The 27,790-nt window shown below is 45.3% G+C and overlaps 1 protein-coding gene across 5 annotated transcripts in view; it reads left to right on the top strand.

The window, feature by feature from the left end:
• The window catches only part of LOC119953421 (semaphorin-4D-like), a 133,964-nt gene that overhangs the window by 30,985 nt on the left and 75,189 nt on the right, over positions 1 to 27,790 (top strand). For 2 of the 5 annotated variants that reach the window (XM_038777679.1, XM_038777678.1), the window contains exons 2-3: positions 16,567 to 16,971; positions 19,158 to 19,303. In XM_038777679.1, coding sequence (XP_038633607.1) covers positions 16,863 to 16,971; positions 19,158 to 19,303 — 255 coding nt within the window. In that variant the 5' untranslated portion in view covers positions 16,567 to 16,862. The other 3 variants (XM_038777680.1, XM_038777681.1, XM_038777682.1) reach the window with 3 other exon arrangements.

The raw sequence follows: 27,790 nt of genomic DNA, 5'->3' as shown, positions 1-27,790 counted from the left end.
CCTCTAATTGGCTCTGTACCTGCCGGAGTTGACATCCCCTCCTGAATCTAAATGCTGTGTCCTCGCATCTGCATCAGCTCTGGGATAATCTTGTCCAGAAGCTTGGCATCTGACTGGGCTTCCAACTGCTGACTCCCTTGTTTGTTCCATCCTTTACCTGATGTGCATCAGCGACTGTGTGGTGCTCACTAGATTGTGCCCCAGAGGTCTGTCCACTAATATTGCCCATCTTTGTCCTGGTGGAAGGTGCGGGTGATAGCTTTGACGCCTCGATGGTCACAGCTCCTTGGAGCTCTCTTCCGAGGCGGTTTCTTGGGTGGCAGGAGGAGTAGGATTCCAGATGGCCTGTCCTCGTTAGGTGGAGATCCTGTGAGAGAAGGAACATGTGGTCAGAGAGAGATAAGGATCATTTTCTCTGACATGAACGACTCATTTGAGACAGTTGGAGGGCCAGTGTCAGCTCTGTGGCACAGGCCAACCTCGCTGTCGGTGACTCCTCCCTCCCCGATCAGCCCTGCGATCTCCAGGACCTGTTCCTCATAGGGGCAGGACTCTGCTCTCTGGTACTCCACTGCCCGTCTTGGCCCTTTCATAAAAAGGGCTTTGTGAGCTGCACGCCTGATTGATCAGGGGGTTCTATGACAGGTGGTATGTGTGGGCAACGCAACTGAATATGAAGTGGTCGTGCCAGGGGGTGATGAGGAAAAACCACAAAGACAGATGTGGGGAGGGTGCGTGGTGCCAGCTAGTGATTTGTCCAGGGGAGGAAAGGGAGTTGGGGTTGGGAATTTGAGGGGTGGCAGGTGGAACTGATGCCAGGATAAAGGTGGTAACTTACACTTGCAGCTCAGTGGGAGTCATTGGTCTTCTTCCTACATTGTACGGTTTCGCTTCCTGCACTGACAGCTGCTGCCTCTGCCTCCCAGGGAGTATTGGTGGCCATTCCGCTGGCCCGCTGACTCCTCAGGGGTACAGGATGTATCTCATCCACTGCGTCCAGAAGCCTGGCTAGGTCACCATCCCCAAACAAGGAGCAGGTCTACGTGTTGCCATGCTTGTGTGTTGGCTGGGAGTACATGGTGCTGGAGCATTTAAAAGCAGCTCCCCTAGTGAGCGGCAAACCGCTGAGGCACAGGTCAGGACAACCAGACGGCGAGACAGCTAGTAATGCAGAGAAGCTCGTGTGGGATCATTTTTGGCACTAAGTGCCGTTAAAGATGGACCATGATTTCACCAATGCAGCTCTTGGGAAACACCCCCCGCCAGTCTGCCCAAAATGACACTTAGAACTTTTTCAGTTAAATCACACCCATAGTTTTAAGCGCCTCCCTCTATTTCACTTTTTGATTTACAAGTATTCTTGGGATGTTATTTGTGTCATATCATTTATCAGTCTTGTGCTGCTTCAATCAAATGACAATGGAGCCAATTACAGGTTTGGTTCATATGGTAATACTCCTGTCGGAGTCAGAAGTTAAGGGGTTCAATCAAGCCCACTATGCACTTTAGCAGAAAAGCCAGGTGACGTGAAACCTTGGTCTGCTTAGCAGGACAAAAAAATATTACTTTACTTTCTCTCCTGACCAAAATTGCTCCCTCAAACAATGCCACCAAAAGCTGACTATCTGGTCATTTACTTATTTACTGTTGTGGGATCTTTGTATGTGCAAGAATTGGTTGTCATGTTTGCTTGCTTATTGGTGACTGCACTTCAAAAGCAATCCATTACTGGAAAAGCCTTTTGGCATGTCGTGGGATGTTAAAATCTAGCATCTGTTCAATGATTAAAATGTTGTTGATACTAGCAGCTTGTGCTGGTAGAAAATTGAATTTTGAAAGGAAAGTTTCCATAACAACTTGGTGTATAATTGGACTGTGTACGAGTTTCTTTTTCCAACTGTCTGCACTTATGCCTGTGGCAGCTCCAGCAGAGCTCCTGATCCTAACTGTTCTATTTATTGAAGGGCTGAGCAGAAGGTGCAATATGGGCTTGAGTCGGGAGTGTTTGAGAAAAAATAACAATTTGAGTTGAGTGAAAGATAAGTTTAAACACATATATGCCCTGTACAAATCAAGGCATTTTAGCAAATGGCTATAGCAGGGGTGGGCAAACTTTTCTGTGCAAGGGCCACATTCAGAAATTCACAATTTTAAAGGGCCGCATAGTATATTAATTAATAGTCCCGGTTGTAACCAATTAGCGTGCGGCATATACCTCAGCGCTTCCCCCGGCGGCATCCTGCCTTTGGCCCTCTTTTTCTCTACTTTTCAAAAATGGCGCTTCACCCGGTTATGATTCTGGACGCCTCATATAGAACATAGAACAGTACAGCACAGAACAGGCCCTTCGGCCCTCGATGTTGTGCTGAGCAATGATCACCCTACTCAAGTCAACGTATCCACCCTATACCAGTAACCCAACAGCCCCCCCATTAACCTTATTAAAAAAAAAATAATTATTAAAAAAAAAATTTTTTAAATTAAAAAAGTTTTTTTTTGATGACTCGATCTTGGTGGGCCGCATAAAGACCTTTGGCGGGCTGCATGCGGCCCCCGGGCCGTAGTTTGCCCACCCCTGGGCTATAGTCTGGTGTACCTGGTCAAGTTTTCATGAACTTGATACAAGCTTTTTCACAACTATGTGACAAACATAATATGTTACTTTATTTACAAATTAAGGCTTCAAAATGTTAAGAGTTCATGTGTGCAATTAAGGCTTCTAGCCAACTTTAAAATCCATTAGGTAGGACTCATGTATTTGTAAGTTCTGTTGTTTTTTTGAAAATTAACATTTTATTGAGGTATTTTTGGTATAGTAACAACATCAAAATAAACAATATACATGAAACCATAAACATAGTGCAAAAGCCATTTATCTCTCGTACAGGTCCCTCCCTTATTGACCCCCTACTCTAATCTAAACTACTCCTCCGCCCCCGCCCCATCTGCTGATGATTAATTTTCCGCAAAGAAGTCGGCGAACGGTTGCTACCTCTGCGTGAACCCTAACAGTGACCCTCTCAAGGCGAACTTGATTTTCTCCAAACAGAGAAAGCTAGCCATGTCCGATAGCCAGGTCTCCGACTTTGGGGGCTTTGAGACCCTCCATGCTAATAGTATCCGCCTCTGGGCTACCAGGGAAGCAAAGGCCAGAATGTCTGCCTCTTTCTCCTCCTGGAATCCCGGGTCTTCTGACACCCCGAAAATCGCCACCGCTGGACTCAGCGCCATCCTTGTTTTTAACACCGTGGATATGACGTTCGCAAACCCCCGCCAAAATCCCCTAAGCTTTGGACATGTCCAAAACATGTGAATATGGTTCGCTGGCCCTCCCGCACATTTTACGCACCTGTCCTCCACCACAAAGAATCTGCTTATCCGGGCCACTCATATGAGCCCGGTGAACAACCTTAAATTGTATCAGGCTGAGCCTGGCACATGTTGTGGACGCGTTGACTCTACTCAACGCGGTAAGTTGTGTTGTTGAGCAATACCGATAAGGAAGATCTTTTCTTTGATTCCTAGTGTGTTGGTTTAGCCAATCTTGGCTTGAGGTCATGAGATCCACCTAGAATCATCATAGAATCATATCCGCACTGTCCGCACACACATCGTGTCCGCACTGACTCTCCAATTCCCCAGGTTCGAATCCCGGCTCTGGGTCACTGTCCGTGTGGAGTTTGCACATTCTCCCTGTGTCTGCGTGGGTCTCAACCCAAAATATGTGCATGGTAGGTGGATTAGCCATGCTAAATTGCCCCTTAATTGGAAAAAAAATTATTGGGTACTCTAAATTTAAAAAAAATTAACATGGGAATTTTAGGGTTTCACAAGACATTTAAAAGCAGCACCTCAAATGCATTAGACAGTACAAAATGCTAATGGGGTAGCTGGTTGTCAGGATGCAAAAGTAGAGCTATATAAAACTTTCATAAGACCACAATTGAATGTGAACTGATCAGTCTGATGAGTCACATCACTAAGATCCTTCTTTGAGTACCAATGAATAGGGCTGGGAGCAAGATAAAGACAGAAATTTCAGCTCTTCAGTATAGTTTTGTAAAAGATAGAGGACCAAGAAATGCTATTTTTATGGTATGTATGCTATCAGAAAGGGCCATAGAGGTGAAAAGAATGTATTCACGTCTATTATTGCTTATATTAAAATGTTTGAGAAAGTGAAACATGAATAACTGATGGGAAACTTAGAGTTTCTTGCTGGTGATAAATCTTTTGGGGAAAAAACTGCAGTTGAAAAAGTTGCGAATGATCTAAGTGTTAAGATTACAAGAGGGGTCCGACAGGAGTGGGTTTTCTCCCCAGATTTATTCAATTTGTGTATTGAACATATTATTAGAGTGATTGAAGACCTTCCTGGATTATTAGGTACAACGATTATACTATTCTTGTTGCTAACTTTGAAGAGAAACTTTTGGATAGAGCAGTAAGTGAAAGTGAGAAGGAAGGGCTGAGCATAAATTGTGAGAAAATACAATGTTCAGTAGCATCCAGGAAGAAAATCATACCAGAATGCAAGATCACAGTGAAGAATTAAAAATCACACAGGTGGACAAACTTTTGTTACCTAGAAAGTATGCTATCATTGGATGGAAATTGAAACCAAGAACTAAGACTGCATCAAAAAAAAAATATTATGATCAACTTAAAATTGGTCATCAATGCCTCACATCGCCGAGGTCCCAGGTTCAATCCCGACTCTGGGTCACTGTCCGTGTGGAGTTTGCACATTCTCCCCGTGTTTGCATGGGGTGCGCCCCAACAACCCAAACATTCCCGTACCAGCCTCCCCGAACAGGCGCCGGAATGTGGCGACTAGGGTCTTTTCACAGTAACTTCATTTGAAGCCTACTTGTGACAATAAGCGATTTTTATTTTCATTTCATCTGCAGGGTAGGTGGATTGGCCACTCTAAATTGCCCCTTAATTGGAAAAAATGAATTGGGTACTCTAAATTTAAAAAAGAAATTGGTCATCAAAACAATATTGACAATCCTGGAATATTACATCGCACCATTTTGACACACTGAAGGAAATGAGTGTTAAATCAGTGAAGCAATGCAGAGAAGCATTGATGCTGCAGAGTTAAGGGGCGCAATTCTCTGCTCCCGGTAAAAATCGTGAAGGCCGTCGTGAACTCGGCCGAGTTTCACGACGGCCTTGGAGGCCGCTCCTCTCACCGTATTCACCCCCACCCGGGCGGGGCTAGGAGCGGCGCTCCGTTATTCTCGGCCGCCGGGCCTTGACACTTGCGTCAAGGCGGCGCGCCGAGAATGATGCAATGGCGGCGCCTATGTGACGTCAGCCACGCATGCGCAGATTGGCCGGCTCCAAGCCGCGCACGCGCGGTTGCTGTCTTCCCCTCAGCCGCCCCGCAAGACGTGGCGGCTTGATCTTGCAGGTGGCGGAGGGGAAATAGTGCGTCCCGTTGAGACGCCGGCCCGACGATCGGTGGCCACCGATCGCGGGCCTGTCCCCTCTCGAGCACAGTCGTGGTGCTCAGTCCCCACCAGGCCCCCTACAAGCCCCAAATGGGCATCTCACGGCGTTTTCACGACGGCAGCGACCAGGTGTGGTTGCCACCGTCGTGAAACGGTCGCAAACGGCAGGCCGCTCGGCCCATCCGGGTCGGAGAATCGGCAGTCGCCGTGAAAAACGGCGAGCGCAGATTCTTCCAAGCAGGGGGTGGGAAAATCGCGGGGGGCGCCAGGGTGGCTTGAAATTAGTCGCCCGGCCCTCCCGCAATTCACCCACCCCGCGTGGGAAGCAGAGAATCGCGCCCAGGGTTCTTGAGGTGAATAATGAAGATATTTTGGACAAGTCACACTGCCAATGATCTGAGACTAAAAGAACGGCTGACCAACATCAGGAAAAGACAGTTGGAATTTCTTGGGCAAGTAATAAACAAAATCATGATTTCGAAAATCTGATATTAAAGGATTTTTTTTTTTTGTAAAATTTAGAGTACCCAATTATTTTTTTCTAATTAAGGGGCAATTTAGCGTGTTCAATCCACCTACCTTGCACATCTTTGGGTTGTGGGGGCGAAACCCACGCAAATACGGGGAGAATGTGCAAACGCCACACGGACAGTGACCCAGAGCTGGGATCGAACCTGGGACCTCAGCGCCGTGAGACTGCAGTGCTAACCTACTGAGCCACCGTGCTGCCCGTGATATTAAAGGATAAGATTCAATGGTAAAAGTGATCGAGTAAGATAAATAACGATCTTTCGAAAGAGCCTCGCATACTGGATGAATGTACTGCCACCTAAGCTGATCCATTCCTCCAGAGCATGATTAACATGGAGATCCATGGTTTCTAACATCCTCGTAGAACATGGGGCTGGATTTTCTCACCCCAGGGTCGGGCCGGAGAATCGGCGGGACGGGCGCGAATCGCGTGATGCTGCCCGCGCCAGTCCGCCGATTCTACGGAGAATCAGTGACATTGGCGCTGGCGCGGTCGGCATGGCGCCGGAGCGGCCCCCCATCCCGCCCTGACGATTCTCCGCCCGGGATGAGCCAAGTGGTCATACAAAAAAAAGCCCGAGTCCTGCCGGTGCCGTTCACACCTGCTCTTACCCAGCGGGACCTCGCCGTGGATGCATCCGGGGGAGGCCGGGTGGGAGGGGAGGGGGGTCCGACTTGGGGGGGGGGGGCCTCCGCGCCGGCCTCTATAGCCCTACGCCATGTTTGCTTGGGGCTGGTGTGGAGAAGGGAGCCACTGCGCATGCGCGCATTGGCCCCGGTCCCACTGCGCATGCGTAGACCTGCGGCGCCCATTTGACGCCGGGAATCGGCAGCTGGAGCGGCATGGGTCACTGCAGTGCCATGTTGGCCCCCTGTATGGGTCAGAGTCGCTGCTCCTGAGGCCATGTTGATGCCGTCGAGAAACGCTTAGTCTCAGGATCAGAGAATCCCGCCCATGTTGTCTGAAGAGAGCGAGAGAAGACCATCATTACATTACTGTGTGTAGTTATTGGAATCTACATCACGGCAGGTTTGTGGTGAATGTAATATGATAATTCACACTATGTCTTTGTTATCTGACCACTAGGGGGAGTAGCTCTGGGAATGCTCAGGAGCTTGTACAGGGCTCCACCCTTGGCTCCGCCCACAACTCCTCCCCCTAGTGCTGCTGTATAAATACCCTTGTCCAGAGCCAGCCTGAAGTTCACTGAGAGTTCATCAACGGGTAACAGGCTGGCTCTGTAGTAAGTCGATTAAAGCCTATATTCATATCGGAAACACATGTCTGGTGAATTGATGGTTCCATCAAGGTTGTTCCAGAAATTGATGAGGTGCAGGGCATAGTCACCAGTGCCTGTGATGAGGCAATACAAACATGAAGAAATACTTGCAAATGTGAAGCTGTTACCACTGGAACAGAGGGCATCACAGGGTGTTTTGATAAAGGTGTTTAAAATTATGAAGTGATTGAACAGAATTGTTAGAAACAGTGGTTGAAGAATCTAGAATATGGAGATATTGATATGAGATTGAAAATCGCTTATTGTCACGAGTAGGCTTCAATGAAGTTACTGTGAAAAGCCCCTAGTCGCCACATTCCGGCGCCTGTCCGGGGAGGCTGGTACGGGAATCGAACCGTGCTGCTGGCCTGCTTGGTCTGCTTTAAAAGCCAGCGATTTAGCCCAGTGAGCTAAACCAGATTGAGGTTTAAGGTGAAGAGCAGAAGATGCACTTTTTAGTCCAGGGTTGTGAAATGGTGGCACTTAGTACCATTGTTAGTGATTAAATCACAGGTAATTTCAACATTTAAGAATGGGTTGGATAGGTAGTTAAAGGAAAGTGGGATAAAGAGGTGTGGTAATTCATCCAACTTGGTCCCACCTTCCCCAGAAACAGACCCAGTGATCCAGGAATCTAAAGTCCTCCCTCCTACATTATCTCTTCAGCCACGCATTGATCTGCTCTATCCCCCTATTCCTATACTCACTGGCACATGGCACTGGGAGTAATCCAGAGATTGCAACCTTTGAGGCCCTGCATTTCTATCTGGTACCTAGCTCCCTAAATTCTTGTTGCATGTACTCGCCCCTCTTTCTACCTATGTCGCTGGAACCAATGTGAACCACAACCTCTGTCTGTTCGCCCTCTGCTTTGGAATGCCGTCAGCCATTCAATGACTTCCCTGACCCTAGCATTGGGTAGGCACCTCACCATAAATTTATGCCCAGTTGAAATTTATGTATTTTTTTTGAAAGCTAGAACTCGCCTCTTAATGTAGCTTTAAAATGGAGAAAACAACTCACCCACTACCTACTAGTCAGCTCTCCCCCTTATGCTGATATAATTTTTCAGAAATTGACATCAACTCTTCCGATGCCGTTGAGTGTCGGGGGTGCACAGCTCCAGCCAGCTGCTCTGCCTCGCCCCGCTGCTTCCTCGCGGGTCAGATCCTGCAGCTGTAACTTAACTCTTATCATGTATATTCCTCAGTCGTTTATATATATATATATATTGATTTTATGTACTAGATCCTCCTCTCTGAATTCCCACTACCTCCAAATTCCCAATTACGTCCCCATTAATTCCCAATTAAAGATTGCACTAGATCAAAGGAAGTGGTTAGAAGGTTGCCAGAAAAAGTGGTAAACCCATAGATTGGGAGCAATTTAAAATCCAATAAAGGAGGACCATGAAACTGATGAAGGAAAAAGAAAATATGAATACAAGCTCATGAGAAACATAAATGTGGTCTGTAAAAGCCACTTTCGGTATGTGGAAAGGAAAAGATTAGCAAGGATAATTGTGGGTCCATTACAGGCAGAGGTAGGAGAATATATAATGGAGAAGAGGGAAATGGCATAGAAACTAAACAATTACTTGTCTGTCTTCACAGAGGAGGATACAGAAAATCTCCCAGAAATACTAGGGAACCTTGGGACTTCTGAAAATGAGAAACTGGAAGAAACTAGAATAACGAGGTAGCGCTCAAAAGATTAATTGGATTGAAGGTTGATAAGTTCCCCGGACCAGATGAGCTGCATCTCAATGTTGAAGGAAGTAGTGGATACATTGGTCAGTTGAAATTTACGTAAGCTTTTTTAAAAAAAGCTAGAACTCTGGGCAGCACGGTGGCCTAGTGGTTAGCACAACCGCCTCACGGCGCTGAGGTCCCAGGTTCGATCCCGGCTCTGGGTCACTGTCCGTGTGGAGTTTGCACATTCTCCCCGTGTCTGCGTGGGTTTCGCCCCCACAACCCAAAAATGTGCAGAGTAGGTGGATTGGCCATGCTAAATTGCCCCTTAATTGGAAAAAATAATTGGGTAATCTAAATTTTTAAAAAAAGCTAGAACTCTTCTCTTAATTTAGCTTTAAAATGGAGAAATCAACTCGCCCACTACCTCCCAGTCAACTCTCTCCCTTGTGCTGCTATCACTTTTCAGAAATTGACGTCAACTCTTCCAGTGCCGCTGAATTCTACAAATTCTGAATAGGTTCCTGCAGGCTGGGAAGTAGCAAATGTTACCCCACTATTTAAGAAGGGAGGGAGGCAGAGAAGAATGAAAACCATAGATCTGACAGTATGATCTGTCATGGGAGAGTACTTTGAAGAAATGGGTGTTTATAAATGGGTGTGTATATAAATATCTGTAGTGAGAGAACCTTTAAGAAATGGGTGTTTATTACTGCAGTGATGTTAGAGAGTGGGTGGAGCTGGGCTGTCTGACAGCTTTTTACTTTCGTTTTTGAGCAGGCTGCAGGGTGTGTTTTAGTTTTGTTTTCAGTGTTGGAGCTGAAGCTGTACTGCTTTTCTCTCTGTCATCAAAAGACTATCTCTTGATCATTTGGTGAATTCAGAATGATAAATGTTCTCAGTAGTGAAAAAAAACCTAATGTGCTTCTGTTGAAAGGTGTTTCTTCTGTCTTCTGGATGTTGTTTGGGAAGTTACTAAGGATTACTTAGTGTTGTATTATTTGGGGTTCGTATTTGAATTGATGGTTACTAAAATGTTCACTATGTTTTAAAAAGGTTAATTTGAGTTCATAGAATAAACATTGTTTTGCTTTAAAAAATACTTTTCCATTTCTGCTATACCTCACCTGTAGAGTGGGCCGTGTGCTCCCCATACCACAATCTATTAACAGTTGTGAGTCAGGTGAACGCCATGATACACTTTGGGGTTCTCTAAACCCTGGCCCATAACAGATGTTAGTAATAGGGAAAATTGGAATCCATGAAAAAGGATCCGATAACTGGGCACTAAGAAATTAACAATTTGAGTTAGCAGAGTGAACATGCGTTTATGAAGGGGAAACGATATTCGACAATCCTGTTGGAGTTTATTCAGGATGTTATTTGTGGCATAGATAAGGGAGATCCAGTGGATATGGTCTTTTTAGATTTCAGAAAGCTGTTGATAATGTGCTACACAGGAGGTTAATATACAAAATTAAAGTACACATGGAATTAAGGGTAATATACTGGTATGGATTGAGAATTGGTTAACAGACATAAAACAGAGTAGGAATAAGCGGGTCATTCTCAGGATGGCAGGCTGCTACTCGTGGGGTACCACAAGGATCAGTGCTATGGCCACAGTTGTACATAATGCATATAAATGATTTGGATGTGGGATCAAATGTAAATATTTCCAAATTTGTTGATGGCCCAAAACTAGGTGGGAATGTAAGTTGTGAGGAGGATGCAATGAGGTTTCAAGAGGATTTGGAGAGGCTAGTACATGGCAGATGGAATGCAATGTGGAAGAATGTGAATGCCCTTTAATCTGAGACTGTCCTTTTGACAGATGAAACAGAGTATTTCTTAAATATGGAAGGTTGGAATGTGTTGATGTGCAAAGGGATCTAGGTGACCTTGTTCATGAGTTACTCAAAGCTAGTATGCATGTGTAGCAAGCAATTAGGAAGGCAAATGATATGTCAGTCTTTGTTTCAAGGGGCATTTGAGTACAGGAGTAAAGACATCTTGCTGCAATTGTTTAAAGCCTTGGTATGACTGTATCTGGAGCATTGTGTGTAGTTTAGGTCTCCTTATCTAAGGAAGACTGTACTTGCCATAGAGGGAGTGCTGTGGAGGTCCCAAGCTAATCCCTGGGATGGTGGGATTAAGGAGAGATTGAGGAAACTGGGCCTGGAGTTTTGAAGAGTGAGAGATGATCTCATTGAAATGTAGAAAGTTTTTACAAGCTGTGACAGGGTAGATTTGACAAGGTGTTTCCTCTTGTCTGGTGAGTAGAGAATCAAGGGACAGTCTCAGATTAAAGGGCAAAAAGGAGGAATTTCTTCATTCAGGGTGGTGAATCTTTGGAAATTCCTACCTGTGAGGACTGTGAAAGCTCAATCATTGCGCTTATTCAAAACAAATCAATAGATTTATGGATATGGGGATAGTGGGGGAAAATGGTGTGGAGATATACCACAAACTATTTGAATGGTGGAGAGTGATCAATGGGCCGAATGGCTGACACATGCTCAAATGTTCCCAAACTATTGCTTATGTGGAGAAGAAATCCATAATGGGACTGGTTGGATTGAGTTGTACTTTGTAAGATGAAGGCCTGGTTTTTTTACAACAGTTGAAAATGGTGGGCTCAATCCAATTTCAAGATATCTGCTCTCATTTCTGTTTCTCGCAATTTTTCTTGGCGTGGGACAGTCAGCCGACATGTAACATTCCTGCTCTTGGTAGCTTCATTGCAGAGTTGGGCAGTTTAAACCCTCCCTGCAATTTCCGCGGAGTTGGGCCCTTCTAGTAAATAACTGTGGTTCACAGTCTCACAGACACAGAAAAGGTATGGATCATGGAGGTACCCCAATCCCAAGTGAGGGAAACAGAAAAAAAAAGTCCTCTGTTCCTGGAATTAACAGATTTTTAAATTTACAACATTTTTCTTTCTGTTTCAATAGCTAAATGCTGTAAAGCAAGTTAGGTATGTTTCTGCTGCAATGATTTCATTTTGATAGACTCCATTATTTACATTTCCTAGGATTATACCTAAGCATTATAGATGTTTGGCTAAGTATCAAAAGGCCCTCAACCACATATCTCAGCAAGGGGTAGCATTTACATTTTGAGTGACAGTTTTAAGAGGTTATTAAAATATTGGCCGCGATCCAATGGCCACACTGTGCCCAAAATGCAGCTCGCCGCGACGCAGCATGGCCAATAAAATCCTGGAGACCCATTCCCGGGATCTACCCGGCTCGCAACACCGCGAGACTCAACACAATCATTTATTGCCAGTGGTTAGAGTTAGCACTGCTACCTCACGGCGCCGAAGATTCGGGTTTGATCCCAGCCCCGGGTCACTGTCCGTGAGAAGTTTGCACATTCTCCGTGTCTGCATGGGTCTTACCCCACTACCCAAAAAGATGTGCCTGGTAGGTGGATTGGCCCCTTAATTAGAGAAAAAAATAATTGAGTACTCTAAATTTATAATTTAAAAAAAATATTTAAAAAAAGTCAATATCACTGGATGTTTGATAATTACACTGAACCAGAGGAGATATTGTGGTGTAGTGTAATGTCTCTGGGTCAGAAGCTCCGGGTTCATGACTTGTTGGCCGTGGAAGGAACGTTCATGATGTGGATTCAATGGGCTAACCCAGGGATCCTTCACACTAACTCCCCACTATTCCCCAAAGGGAAAGTAAATCTGTCAGCATAAGTAGTTGTACTAAAATCCTTTGCTTGGGGTGACATTTTTTGTAACTGTCATAAGGGCAGCACAGTAGCAATGTGGGTAGCACTTTTGCTTCACAGCTCCAGGGTCCCAGGTTTGATTCCCGGCTTGGGTCACTGTGTGGAGTCTGCACGTTCTCCCTGTGTCTGCATGGGGTTCCTCCGGGTGCTCCGGTTTCCTTCCACAAGTCCCGAAAGACATGCTGTTAGGTAATTTGGACATTCTGAATTCTCCCTCTTGTGTACCCGAACAGGCGCCAGGATGTGGTGCCTAGGGGCTTTTCACAGTAACTTCATTGCCGTGTTAATGTAAGCCTACTTGTGACAATAAAGATTATTATTATCATTGTTATATATTGGTCTGTAGCACACTGGTTTAATAACATTCTTTCATTAGCTTGTGTGTTCAGTGGTCTGATGAATAGTTGTGAACATAACTGCTTTGCATTTGGCTAATAACTTACATGGTTTCCTGCTCCCCAGCCAACAATCCAATGTCTGAATAGCTAAAGATCGTTTTGCATTGAAAGAGGAAGATTGTTTACTTTAACAGTATGTAGCCCATGACATTGGTTTCACTTATTTGTAAAATATATGATTTAGTCATGTCCATAGACTGTAGTTTGAATTGATAGTTTTTGAAAATAAGTGCTCAAACCTGTAACTTTTTTTTAGACCAACGTTATGCAAAGTGTGGGTCGCGACGGCGGGTGTTGGGAGGGTTGCAGAGCGATTGGTCGCACTGTTCCCATGGTGTTCTGATTGTGGGAGAAACGCCCAACCGGCCCTGGATTCTCCTGAGCCGCTACCGGCTTTTAAATTGAGAATGGCGGACGCTGCTGCCTTTAAATGAGCAGAAATCAGACTGTGTCCAGTCTTCCAGCCAGAAGTGGCATCAGTGAGGAGGTCACACACCCTGCAGGTACATTTGGCGTCAAGCGCCCTCCGTGTACGTGCTTTTGGTGCCAAATAAAGGAGCAGAGCTGCTTCCATTTTCTGGCTGCTGGCAAGAGGACTGTGAAGATGGATCATTTTCTTTAATAGTCAGAGACAGCCAGAGACTCGGGCAGTGTACCTATTGGACAGGATCTTGGAACAAAAATTGCTGGAGAGAGCTCCACAGGAGAGTCCAGGGCAGGACAGAGCAGTGCTGGTATTAGCTCTGTACAGCTCTCCAAGGCCTCACGTTTGCAGCCTAAAAAAAATAAACTTAACTCTGGAACAAAGCAGTATAAAGATGATTTCTTGAGGTATTGTTTTGTCAATTGTGCCAATGCAAATCAGGATGCAAAGCCTATGTGTGTTATATTCAGGGAAGTACCTGCAAATGAGAGGGAAAGTTTCCGATTTTGAAAGGGAAGTGGTAGGCCTGAAATTCCTTTTGAGGTTGAGAACCCAGAGTCAGTTATTAACTGACAGCTGACTCCAAATTAGAAGATTACGCTGTTGTACCTGACCTGTGATACCACATTAAAAATACATCAAAGGCCCATGAGGCAATCAGCATTCTGGGGTAGCATCTCCCAGGAGTATCCAGTGCTGAGTAAAACAAGCATTTTGTTGCTACTGCCCTTCAAGACGATCTACATGCGCGAGATTGGATTTTCTGTTTTCATAAAGATGAAGATGGCACAAAAGGAACTGGCTGAAGTCTGCACCTGATATGCCATTGCCCTTTCCTCCTTTGAACCTGATTCAATTGAGATCATGAGGACCAAGCAGGCTCCCCTTTCATATTAAAGGTAAGTGAACGTGGCATGCGTCCCAAAGGTTGGCCTGTTGGCAAAAGTGGGTCCTGAGAAAAAAAGTTTGAAAAACAATGCTTTAGACCAGCAATTAGCAAAATTGGTGGATTTCCTTTTTTATTTTGTTGAAATAATTTATTTAAAATGTGTATTTAAATTGATGATCACATAATAAATCCAGAATGGGACAAGGCCATTTAGCCCATTGGTGTCATTCTGAAGTTGACTTTCTCCCTCACAGGGGCGGCACAGTAGTGCAGTGGTTAGCACTGATGCCTACGGCGCTGAGGTCCCAGGTTCGATCCCGGCCCTGGGTCACCGCCCGTGTGGAGTTTGCACATTCTTCCTGTGTCTGCGTGGGTCCCACCCCCACAACCCAAAGATGTGCAGGGTAGGTGGACTGGCCACGCTAAATTGCCCCTCAATTGGGAAAAAAAAAAAGACTTTCTTACTCACCATCTGGTGGTCTGCAACTCAAGGAAACATTAATTTTCTTATGGCACTTCCCCAAGGGGACAGCAGATCGCTAATGCTCTCTGTAACACTCAGTCCAGTTTCTTAGCAGATATCAGTCCATCCATCTCTTGATCCCAAATCATCGATCTTATCGAGTCAGAGTTTTGCAGTAGAGCCATTTGGCCCATCTTGTCTGTGCCAGTGATCAAGTACCTATCTATTCTAATCCCATTTTCCTGCACTTGGTCTGTAGCCTTGGATGCTATGGCATTTCAAGTGCTCATCTAAATATGTCTTAAATGTTTAAGCTTCATGTCTACTCTCCTGTGGACGTTTTCTAACCTTGAATGATGTGCATGGGATGGAGCAATTTATATAGCTTGTTTTCTTTATCCTCACCCATTCATTGGGCAAGATTTTCCGGCTCTCCGAGGCATGTTTTCTGGCGGCGGAGTTGACTCCCCCACTCCCCGCCGAGCAATATGCTCACCTGAACTCTGGCAGGTTCTGCTCACCAGGTGCACGCCCTGGGAGACCTGTCATGATTCACAGCACGCCAATGTGAATGGACAATCCAACGGGAGAGGGGCAGGATTATAAGGTGTAAAGGTACTTAAATGTATTCAAATGGGGAGCCTGACATTCATCGTCGGAATTCCTGTTACGCCATTGGCAGGTGATGGGGACAATTACAACAGGAAATCCCGTGGTGTAAACAGTGTTTTGGGACTCCTGCGGGATTTCCCGCTCCTGCTACCCACCCTGCACCTGTGTAATGTTTGTTCTAATGAAACAGCATAAGTCTTGATTGGAAGGGGTGGGATGAGGTGGTGGGTGAGATGAAAAAGAAACCCGAAAGTTACATGTGGGATGTCAAGCTGCAAGCCGCTAGCCACATGATAGGAATTGGAGGGAATTAAAATCTTAGTAAAGGAGAACTTAAATGTAATTTCCTAAAAATGTCTTTCCACGCACACTAATGCATGGGGACAGATTTTGCAATAGATCAGAGGTTTCTATGTTTACATATTAGACCCTAAGTATACTGCAAAAGTATTCAAAACTCGTTGGTATATTTCCAGCATCAAAAACCTGGAAGGGTACTTTCAGATTGTATTTCAGTGGAAGTTTCTCAGTAAATAAAGGTAAATGTTTTGAAATTTTAGAGCTGGAAGAAACACACTTGAATATCATTTCAGTTTTTTAAAGAAAATTAGAAGTTAAATTGTACCAATCTGCAGACCAGAAGCAACATCATAACTATTTTGAAAATAATCTATATATGGGATGAGTGGAGGGATCTGTTCAGTGTTATTCAGGGTGTTTTGAAACACTGAATGCAAACAATTTACTAAATGTCATATGAAACTAACATCTTGAAATGCCAGTGCAGCACCAAGTTGGACTGACTCTCAGTGGAGACAACAGTAGCTCGTCTTTGGTCTGTTTGTTTGACCATGCGTACAGGAGAGACCCAGCAATGTTTTCATTAGTTTTAGTTTTTCCTCCATACAAGAAGGATAGAATCAGAAAATGTTTTAAATGACTACTTTGGTACAGGTATCGATTTCAGTGTAGACTGCTGTAAAACTGGGATGTTTACAAGACATTTTGAGTTGTTCCACTGAAGGATGTCATGTTGTGCAAAGATACTGAACTGCAACTTCTGTTTCAGGTCAATGTTTCATGAAGGGTACTACCGGTCAACCTGTGGTTAAAGGATACAACCTGGGAGATTGTCTCTCTTTTGAACGTATGCTTTGCAACAAGTGCCTTCACCTGAGATGATACTTCAAATTTGGCACAATATTGGCGATGGTCATGGACCCTGGTCCTGCAGAAAAACAATTCCTTCAGCAAAATGGTTATTGAAGCTGATCAAAGAGGTTCTAAAATATTGTCATAAATATGTTTATCAGTAGCAGCACTCCAAAGCTTTAAACATCGACACTGAAAATACGCTTTTCAAAAATGCAAAAAGCTGCTGTGTTCCTGTTTTATAATCTGTTGATCAGATTTATTTTGCATTCACAAGCCTTTCAAACAGATTGTACACCAAGAAAAACTGTGAATTTTCAAGGTAAGAATCAAAGTGTTTTTACTAAAGATTGTACTTTATTTGAAAATCAAGTAGCTTTATTTACACCCCTCTCCTATTTGACCTCTTCTTCCACTATTTGATTTTTTATTTGTTGATAGGGCCTGAATTATGTTACCATAGCTGCATTAATTGCCAATCTCTACTTGTCCAGAAGGTAGTGATGGGCTTTTTCCATGAAACAAATGAATTACTGGGCACTTCAGACCCCATTTGAGAGTTAACAAAGTAGTGTAGGACTGGTATTGCTTGCAGGGTGAATGGAGCAGGGCTGGAAGGTTCTCTTTTTCTTTAATAAATTTAGAGTACCCAATTCTTTTTTTTTCCAATTAAGAGGCAATTTAGCGTGGTCAATCCACCTACCCTGCACATATTTGCACGCAGACACGGGGAGAATGTGCAAACTCCACATGGACAGTGACCCAGGGCCGGGATTCAAAGCTGGGTCCTCAGTGCCACAGTCCCAGTGCTAACCACTGCACCACATGCCGCTCCGAAGGTTCTCTTCTGAAGGATTATTTGTATTTACATGGCAACCTGCAGCCTTCATAGCTATTTCCTTTCCAGTGCTCAATTTATTGGTTTTAACAATTTACCGTGAGCTTTCGCTTGCTAGATCGACACCACAACTAGTACATTACTGCACCCAAAATCTAATTTCTCTGCTCTGCTTGTTGCTCTGTTTACCTGCTATAAATATAGCCATCAATATGGTCACCTTCCTTAATCCTAATTATGTTTGCTTTAGAGTCACCAGGTATCTCTCTATACCATCAGAAGGTTCAAACCCGAATACTGATCAAAGAGCCAATGCACCAGTTAGTTAGTTCAAAGTCAATACTATTTATTTACACAAGCAGTAAGATCTACACATGCACAAAGTACTACAAACTAAACTATCTCTAATGCTAACGCCTATACTTAACTTCGGGTGCCCATTCAGAGGAACAATGGTTCGGATCTGAGGCTGTTGGGTTCGAAGAGGTACAGGAGAACAGCGAAGGTCATCCATCTGGTAGCGAGTGTTGACCTTGAACTTACTTGCTTCTGGTGATGCTGGTGGACGGGTCTCACCGCTTTGAGAGCCAAGTCCAAAAGAGTGAATCACTCATGGGGGTTCCTTCTTATACCTGGAGGGGCTTCGCGCGCTTTTAGGCAGGCCTTAAACTTGGCCCCAATTAATTGGGCCGCTTCTCGATCACTGGTATTGATCTTGACCAATAAAGGGGTGAGTGCCCTGATGGCTGGGCGTGTCTTTGGTGGCCGTTGGCTTTTCTTTGTTTGTGCTTTCGGTTGGGGAACTGGCGACGGGATGTCTGGAACAGTATCGGTTGCTTGAGTGTCTTTCCTTTGTTCCCGGACATGGGCCATTAATATGTCAATTGACCTATAGTTTTAATTCCGTTTGGGAGCTGTTCCCCAAATATACATTCAGGCTTCTGTGCCTGCTTGTTTTCTAGCATTGCCCACAGTTCCCTATATTCTTTGCGAGTGTCCATTTTGTATTCTGGAAGTGGCCATCCCAGATGACTACATGCTACATATTATTTTTACCACCAGTTCGTTCTCACACCGAATTGTATATGTCACTCCGAGAGTCAGTATAGTTTTGCTTTAGCAGTGTGAGACACAATTGAACTTACAGTTTCACTGAAATCATTTTCAGGTTATAACTGGTTTGTGCAAAAAATATGTTTCGGACTTAATCCTTCTTATGTCCCTGGCTACAAAGTTCTCCCTGATGCGATGTAAGTCTGAGAGAAATACAAATTTGATTCTACTTTGTAGAGGCTTTTTGGAGGCATCTGAGGATGTGGTCACCAGGAAGCACGATTAGCTCATTTTTGAAGAGAATGCGCCATGCTTTATAAAAAAGCCACTATTCCAAAAGCTCTTGAACGTAAAACTCTACAACTGTTTCTGTCTCCCAAAAATCTATCAGATAATGGCAGCATGGGTATTCAAGCATACATTGCATCTGTTCTCCATGTTTTACACTTTCAAATAATCTTTCATATTAGTGGTAATTTCACATTGCAGGTAACCTGTATGATTGCTGGCATAGCTCTAACTTTAATATACAATGCATATCTGGAATTGGGAGATGATCTTCTTTAAATTTTCAATACTTTTGACAACCTTCGATAACTTTGCCATATTTTTTATAGATGCAAATTTGAAAACATTTGCTGAACAAGGAATCTCCAATTATTCAACACTGTTGCTCAATGAGGAGCACAATCTGTTGTTAGTAGGAGCTAGAGATGCAATCTTCGCACTCAACATTGACAATGTTTCAGACAGTATTTCACAAGTAAGCATATTGAGAGAATTATTTTTTATTTAATGGGTAAAGCTTGTTATGAATACTAAACTGGCAACTCTACAGGATCAGTGTACAATCAATGTACTGGTAAAGCTGTGAACCCCAATGCAAGTACCTGTTTTAAAGATTAATAATTTCTAAATTGTTTCCTATGTGGTTAGCACTGCTGCCTCACGGCGCCGAGGACCCGGGTTCGATCCCGGCCCCGGTCACTGTCTGTGTGGAGTTTGCACATTCTCCTCATGTCTGCGTGAGTCTCACTCCACAACCCAAAGATGTGCAAGGTATGGCTATTGCTAAATTGTCCCTTAATTGGAAAAAAGAGAGTTGGGTACTTTAAATAATGTTGTGAGGGTTCCTGATTCTGCCACCCTTCCAGGCAGTACGTTCTAGATTCCTACCACCCTCTGGGTGTAAATGTTTTTCCTCAAATCCCCCAAAATCTCCTGCCCATTACCTAAATCTTTCAGATGAGACTTAAACCAAGGCCCTCTTTTTCCTGATTGGGTGGATTAAAAAAATTCTACGGCGTTATTTTGAAGACGAACAGCAGTCTAATCCGTGGTGCCCTGGTTCGGGTTATGAAAAATGTTCTATAATGCAAATCTTTTTCTTTCTCTTTCCTTAATATCCAGCAAGGGTCGCTGGATAATGATCACTAAGCAGGATGGCCAATCGCAGCAGGGTAGCATAAGGAGTTGCAATCAGCCTCAGTGTTTCAAAATGCAGCAGGAAAAAAAATTGGCTCCTGTCCCATTGCTGATGGTTATCTAGAACCAGTTGCTGGAAAGCATGTGTGAGGGTGGTAGGTGTGTGCGGAACTAGGTTTGTCTGTGATTTTCCTCTTGCCGACCAGACAGATTGTCAGCTGCTACTCACTATCTGGGACACGCACAAAGAATGATCATTTGGTAGAATGTGTCAAAGACCCTGAAACCTAGTGCCTAGGCAATCATACCTGTACAAAGAGTCAAAGAGAGATGGGGAGAAAGTGACAGATAAAGATGGAAAGGGGAACATGGCCAATCCACCTACCCTGCACATCTTTTGGGTTGTGGGGGCGAAACCCACGCAAACACGGGGAGAATGTGCAAACTCCACACAGACAGTGACCCAGAGCCGGGATCGAACCTGGGACCTCGGCGCCGTGAGGCAGCAGGGCTAACCCACTGTGCCACCGTGCTGCCCAGCAGTCTGTCATTTCTATCAGTGAACTTTAAAAAGAAAAATTAATTTTTAAAAAAGGGCAGCACGGTGGCCTAGTGGTTAGCACAGCTGCCTCACGGCGCTGAGGTCCCAGGTTCGATCCCGGCCCTGGGTCACTGTCCGTATGGAGTTTGCACATTCTCCCCGTGTCTGCGTGGGTTTCGCCCATACAACCCAAAAAATGTGTGCAGAGTAGGTGGATTGGCCATACTAAATTGCCCCCTTAATTGGAAAAATAATTGGATAATCAAAATTTATTAAAAAAAAGAAAAATTAATGTTCCTGTGATTTGATTTAAGCAGAATAAGTAACAGCCAATTGTTTAACACTTATCCAAATTACCTGAGAATTTCAATTTTTTTAAAGGTAGTATATGTTTTCTCATGAAAACAAGTTTCCTTTCTGACAGAACTTTTACTGCTCTTCAATTTAGTCTTGCTGTAGAAGTTATACTTTCTGAATGAGTGGAATGAAAAAGGTAATGTGATGAAAGGAACCATGGGCCAAAGTGATATGCTAAAATACAATAACAATCTGCTTTGTTACGAGAAATGTCTGTTTAGAAACCTTTTACAACCATACTCGCATGGGGCTGTCTGTTGCCTACAAGATGATTGACCTTGGACACTGACACTCCTAAATGGGTTTGTTTATGAAAAATGAAAATCGCTTTATTGTAGGCTTCAATGAAGTTACTGTGAAAAGCCCCTAGTCGCCACATTCCGGCGCCTGTCCGGGGAGGCTGGTACGGGAATCGAACCGTGCTGCTGGCCTGCCTTGGTCTGCTTTAAAAGCCAGCGATTTAACTGAGTGAGCTAAACCAGCCCCTGGTTTAAGGTTTGTGCAATGGTGAATAGTGTTGGAACAGCAATGTGAGGCAAACATTATCGGCAGCATTTCAAACTCTTGTCTGTGTGTGTGTGTGTGAGTGGAAACTAGTCTTTGTGAAATGTAAACTATCATGCAAGAATAAACCTATTAAACTAATTTTCAGTTGTAGATTAATTGATTAAAAATATTCAAAAGTCTGTCACAAAGGCAATGTACAGTGGGATTACTATGTTATGTTTGTACAGCTGGCTAGGATGAGTCTTTCCTGCAGAGGACAGGAAGTTGCTGTTCATGTTGATGTCTTTGTTTTGGAAACTCTTTTTTGACTTTGGCAGAGTTTCTTCGACCGAGGTCAGAGAGTTACTGTTGACTGTAATCCTTTGTCACGGGCCAGGATTTATCTAGTGGGAACAGGTTGTTTCTTTTAGGTTTAATTTACGCCAAATGTGAGGCCGTTTAAATGAGCTCATAGTTTCAAAACATTTTGGCAAAGTTTGAATTATTTGGGGACTGAGAAAGGACAACAGTTATTTTTGCCACCATGGTATGCTCTGCTTCAGTACCTGGGTTATGTATTTTTTAAAAACAGTGCTTGCATAAAAACCATGCTACTTTGCTAAGAGAAATAGGTTGGGCAGCACAGTGGTTAGCACAGTTGCTTCACAGCTCCAGGGTCCCAGGTTTGATTCCCGCTTGGGCCACTGTCTGTGTGGAGTCTGCACATTCTCCCTGTGTCTGTGTGGGTTTCCTCCAGGTGCTCTGGTTTTCTCCCCTGTTCAAAGATGTGCCGGTTAGGTGGATTGGCTATGCTGAATTGCCCCTTAGTGTCCCTAAAAGGTTAAATGGAGTTACGGGGATAGAGGTGTGGGGATAGGGTGGAGGTGTAGGCTTAATTAGGGTACTCTTTCCAAGGGCTGGTGCAGGCTCGATGGGCTGAATGGCCTCCTTCCGCACTGTAAATTATGTTCTATAAAATAGCATTTAAGGAGAAAGCTGAGACTTGGAGGGACAGAGAAAATGCAGGAACAGCGAGTGTGCCAACAGGATTGACAGAATTTGGGGTGGGGGATGGATATTGAGAAATTCAAGAGGTAACATTCCTTTCATGAAGGAACACTTTGAAGGAATACAGTTATCCCTTATGAACGACATTTGTGCTCCTAGAACATAGAAAAATACAGCACAGAACAGGCCCTTCAGCCCACGATGTTGTGCCGAACTTTTGTCCTAGATTAAGAACAAATTAATCTACATCCCATCATTCTACCGTAATCCCTGAACCTACCCAATAGCCGCTTGAAGGTCCCTAATGTTTCCGACTCAACTACTTCCACAGGCAGTGCATTCCATGCCCCCACTACTCGCTGGGTAAAGAACCTACCTCTGACATTCCCCCTATATCTTCCACCATTCACCCTAAATTTATGTCCCCGTGTAATGGTTTGTTCCACCCGGGGAAAAAGTCTGACTGTCTACTCTTATCTATTCCCCTGATCATCTTATAAACCTCTATCAAGTCGCCCCTCATCCTTCTCCGTTCTAATGAGAAAAGGCCGAGCACCCTCAACCTTTCCTCGTAAGACCTACTCTCCATTCCAAGCGACATCCTGGTAAATCTCCTTTGCACCTTTTCCAAAACTTCCACATCCTTTCTAAAATGAGGTGACCAGAACTGCACACAGTACTCCAAATGTGGCCTTACCAAGGTTTTGTACAACTGCATCATTACCTCACGGCTCTTAAATTCAGTCCCTCTGCTAACGAACGCTAGCACACCATAGGCCTTCTTCACAGCTCTATCCACTTGAGTGACAACTTTCAAAGATCTATGAACATAGACCACAAGATCTCTCTGCTCCTCCACATTGCCAAGAACCCTACCGTTAACCCTGTATTCCACATTCATATTTGTCCTTCCAAAATTGACAACCTCACACTTTTCAGGGTTAAACTCCATCTGCCACTTCTCAGCCCAGCTCTGGATCCTATCTATGTCTCTTTGCAGCCGACAACAGCCCTCCTCACTATCCACAACTCCACTAATCTTCGTATCGTCTGCAAATTTACTGACCCACCCTTCAACTCCCTCATCCAAGTCATTAATGAAAATCACAAACAGCAGAGGACCCAGAACTGATCCCTGCGGTACACCACTGGTAACTGGGCTCCAGGCTGAATATTTGCCATCCACCACCATTGTCTGACTTCTATCGGTTAGCCAGTTCGTTATCCAACTGGCCAAATTTCCCACTATCCCATGCCTCCTTACTTTCTGCATAAGCCTACCATGGGAACCTTATCAAATGCCTTACTAAAATCCATGTACACCACATCCACTGCTTTACCTTCATCCACGTGCTTGGTCACCTCCTCAAAGAATTCAATAAGGCTTGTGAGTGCAAGACCTACCCCTCATAGATCCGTGCTGACAATCCCTAATCAAGCAGTGTCTTTCCAGATGCTCAGAAATCCTGTCCCTCAGTACCCTTTCCATTACTTTGCCTACCACCTAAGTAAGACTAACTGGCCTGTAATTCCCAGGGTTATCCTTATTCCCTTTTTTGAACAGGGGCACAATATTCGCCACTCTCCAATCCCCTGGTACCACCCCTGTTGACAGTGAGGACGAAAAGATCATTGCCAACGGCTCTGAAATTTCATCTCTTGCTTCCCATAGAATCCTTGGCTATATCCCGTCAGGTCCGGGGGACTTGTCTATCCTCAAGTTTTTCAAAATGCCCCACACATCTTCCTAACAAGTATCTCCTCGAGCTTACTAGTCTGTTTCACACTGTCCTCTCCAACAATATGGCCCCTCTCATTCGTAAATACTGAAGAAAAGTACTTGTTCAAGACCTCTCCTATCTCTTCAGACTCAATACACAATCTCCCGCTACTGTCCTTGATTGGACCCACCTCGCTCCAGTCATTCTCATATTTCTCACATATGTGTGATGTACCATCAATTGGACTCGAGACATAATGAAGATCCAAACTGTGGCTTTAATCAGCTAGTTGTTAGCCCTGTGGTCGACTACAGAGAAAGGCCGACCGCCGGGAACTCTGGGTACTTATACCCCACCGCGGAGACGGGGTCTACTTGCCTCTCGACCAATTGGTGAGCAGTCACATGACTAGTCCCAGCCAATCGGACGAGAGGCACATGACCAGCCAGAGCCAATGGGAAACCCATGCTCTGCACCAATGGCAGTGCTCACATTCATACCACCACAATGTGTAAAAGGCCTTAGGGTTTTTCTTGATTCTGCCCGCCAAAGATTTTACATGCCCTCTCTTAGCTCTCCTAATCCCTTTCTTCAGTTTCCTCCTGGCTAACTTGTATTCCTCAAGCGTCCTGTCTGAACCTTGTTTCCTCAGCCGCACATAAGTATCCTTCTTCCTCTTAACAAGACATTCAACCTCTCTCGTCAACCATGGTTACCTCACTCGACCATCTCTTCCCTGCCTGACAGGGACATACATATCAAGCACACGTAGTATCTGTTCCTTGAACAAGTTCCACATTTCAATTGTGTCCCTCCCTGACAGCCTATGTTCCCAACTTATGCACTTCAGTTCTTGTCTGACAGCATCGTATTTACCCTTCCCCCAATTGTAAACCTTGCCCTGTTGCACGCACCTATCCCTCTCCATTACTGAAGTGAAAGTCACAGAATTGTGGTCACTATTTCCAAAATGCTCCCCCACAAGCAAATCTATCACTTGCCCTGGTTCATTACCAAGTATCAAATCCAATATGGCGTCCCCTCTGGTCGGACAATCTACATTCTGTGTTAGAAAAGCTTCCTGGACACACTGCACAAACAGCATCCCATCCAAACTATTTGATCTAAAGAGTTTCCACTCAATATTTGGGAAGTTGAAGTCACCCTTGACTACTACCCTGTGACTTCTGCACCTTTCAAAATCTGTTTCCCAATCTGTTCCTCCACATCTCTGCTGCTATTGGGGCGCCTATAGAAAACTCCCAACAAGGTGACTGCTCCTTTCCTATTTCTGACGTCAACCCATACTACCTCAATAGGCAGATCCTCCTCCAACTGCCTTTCTGCAGCTGTTATACTATCTCTAATTAATAATGCAAACCCCCCCCCCCCCCCCCCCCCCCCCCCCCCCCCCCGCCACCTATTTTACGACCCTCCCTAATCTTATTGAGACATCTATAACCAGGAACCTCCAACAACCATTTCTGCCCCTCTTCTATCCAGGTTTCCGTGATGGCCACCACATCGTAGTCCCAAGTACCGATTCATGCCTTAAGTTCACCCATCTTATTCCTGATGCTTCTTGCGTTGAAGTATACACACTTCAACCCATCTCCGTGCCTGCAAGTACTCTCCTTTGACAGTGTTGCCTTCCCCACTGCCTCACTACACGCTTTGACGTCCTGAACATCAGCTACCTTAGTTGCTGGACTACAAGTCCGGCTCCCATTCCCCTGCCAAATTAGTTTAAACCCTTCCGAAGAGTACGAGTCCCTCCCAGGGTATTGGTGCCCCTCCAGTTCAGATGCAACCCGTCCTGCTTGTACAGGTCCCACCTTCCCCAGAATGCGCTCCAATTATCCAAATACCTGAAGCCCTCCCTCCTACACCATTCCTGCAGTCACGTGTTCAACTGCACTCTCTCCCTATTCCTAGCCTCGCTATCACGTGGCACCGCCAACAAACCAGAGATGAGAACTCTGTCTGTCCTGGCTTTTAACTTCCAGCCTAACTCCCTAAACTCGTTTATTACATCCACACCCCTTTTCCTACCTACATCGTTGGTACCAATGTGCACCACGACTTCTGGCTGCTCACGCTCCCCCTTGAGGATCCTTAAGACATGATCTGAGACATCCCTGGCCCTGGCAACCGGGAGGCAACATACATTCTGGGAGTCTCGCTTGCGACCACGAATCTCCTATTTATTCCCCTAACCATCGAGTCTCCTATCACTATTGCTTTTCTATTCTCCCCCTTTCCGTTCTGAGCCTCAGAGCCAGACTCAGTGCCAGAGACCTGGCTGCTAGGGCCTTCCCCTGGTCGGTCATCCCCCCCCAACAGCATCCAAAATGATATAATTGTTTTGAAGGGCAACGAGGGATCCCTGCATTGTCTGCCCGTTCGTTTTCTTTCCCCTGACTGTAACCCAGCTACTCTTGTCCTGTACCTTGGGTGTGGCTACCTCCCTGCAATTCTTCTCTATTATCCCCCCCTTCTCGATTCCCGCCCCCGCCGAAGAACCGACGCCAGAGAATTTGGCAGCCGGCAGCGGGGCGGGATTCACGCCGCCCCCTGGCGATTCTCCGGCCCAGCGGGTGGTCGGAAAATCCCGACCAACATCTTTTAAGAGAAGGATGAACAAAATTTGATCAGGGTTGCTTTTTAGAAGTCACTTCGGAATTAAGGCTGTGTAAGAGGGTCCAGACTCCTGTGTTACTTTACCTTCTTTCTTTTTCAATTTATGCAAACAAGCACTTAACCAGTTTCAAGTGTGTCGTCAAACATGTATGTGGAAGTCGGGGGGAGGCACGTGGTACTTTGGTTAGCATTGGAAAAACAGCGCTGAGGACCTGGGTTCGAATCCCGGCCCTGGGTCACTGTCCGTGTGGAGTTTGTACATTCTTCCCATGATTGCGTGAGTTTCACCCTCACAACCCAAAGATGTGTAAGTTAGGTTGATTGGTTGTGCTAAATTGCCCTATAATTGGGGGGGAAAAAATAATTGGGTACTCTAAATTTAAAAAAAACATATATGTGGATGCACAGCATTGGAGATGATTATAAGTTCACATTTGAATGCTGTGACCATGGGCAAAATTCTCCGACCCCCAGCAGGGACTGTTTAGCTCACTGGGCTAAATTGCAGACTTTGAAAGCAGACCAAGGCAAGCCAGCAGCACGGTTCAATTCCCGTAACAGCCTCCCCGAACAGGCGCAGGAATGTGGCGACTAGGGGCTTTTCACAGTAACTTCATTTGAAGCCTACTTGTGACAATAAGCGATTTTCATTTCATTTCAGGCTCGGAGAATCGCCCGGGGCCGCCGAAAATCCCGCCCCCGCCGTGGCAGAAATTCTCCGCCACCCGGGAATTGACGTGGGTGGGATTCGCGCCGCAGCGAGCCCCCCGCGGCGATTCTCTGGTCCGCGATGGGCCGAAGTCCCGCCGCTGAGAGGCCTGTCCTGCCACCGAGGTTTGAACCACCTTTGGTGGTGGCGGGATCGGCGGCGCGAGCGGGCCCCCGGGATCCTGGGGGGGGCGCGGGGCGATCGCCCCACGGTGGCCAGGCCCGCGATCGGGGCCCACCGATCGGCGGGCGGGCCAGTGCCGTGGGGGCACTCTTTCTCTTCCGCCGCCGCCACGGCCTCCGCCCTGGCGGAGGCAGAAGAGAATCACCCAGCGCGCATGTGCTGGTGGTGACCACTGGCGCA

The sequence above is a fragment of the Scyliorhinus canicula genome, chromosome 18, assembly GCF_902713615.1.
Source record: "Scyliorhinus canicula chromosome 18, sScyCan1.1, whole genome shotgun sequence".
NCBI lineage: Eukaryota > Metazoa > Chordata > Chondrichthyes > Carcharhiniformes > Scyliorhinidae > Scyliorhinus > Scyliorhinus canicula.
This window is presented reverse-complemented; position numbering and strand designations above follow the sequence as displayed.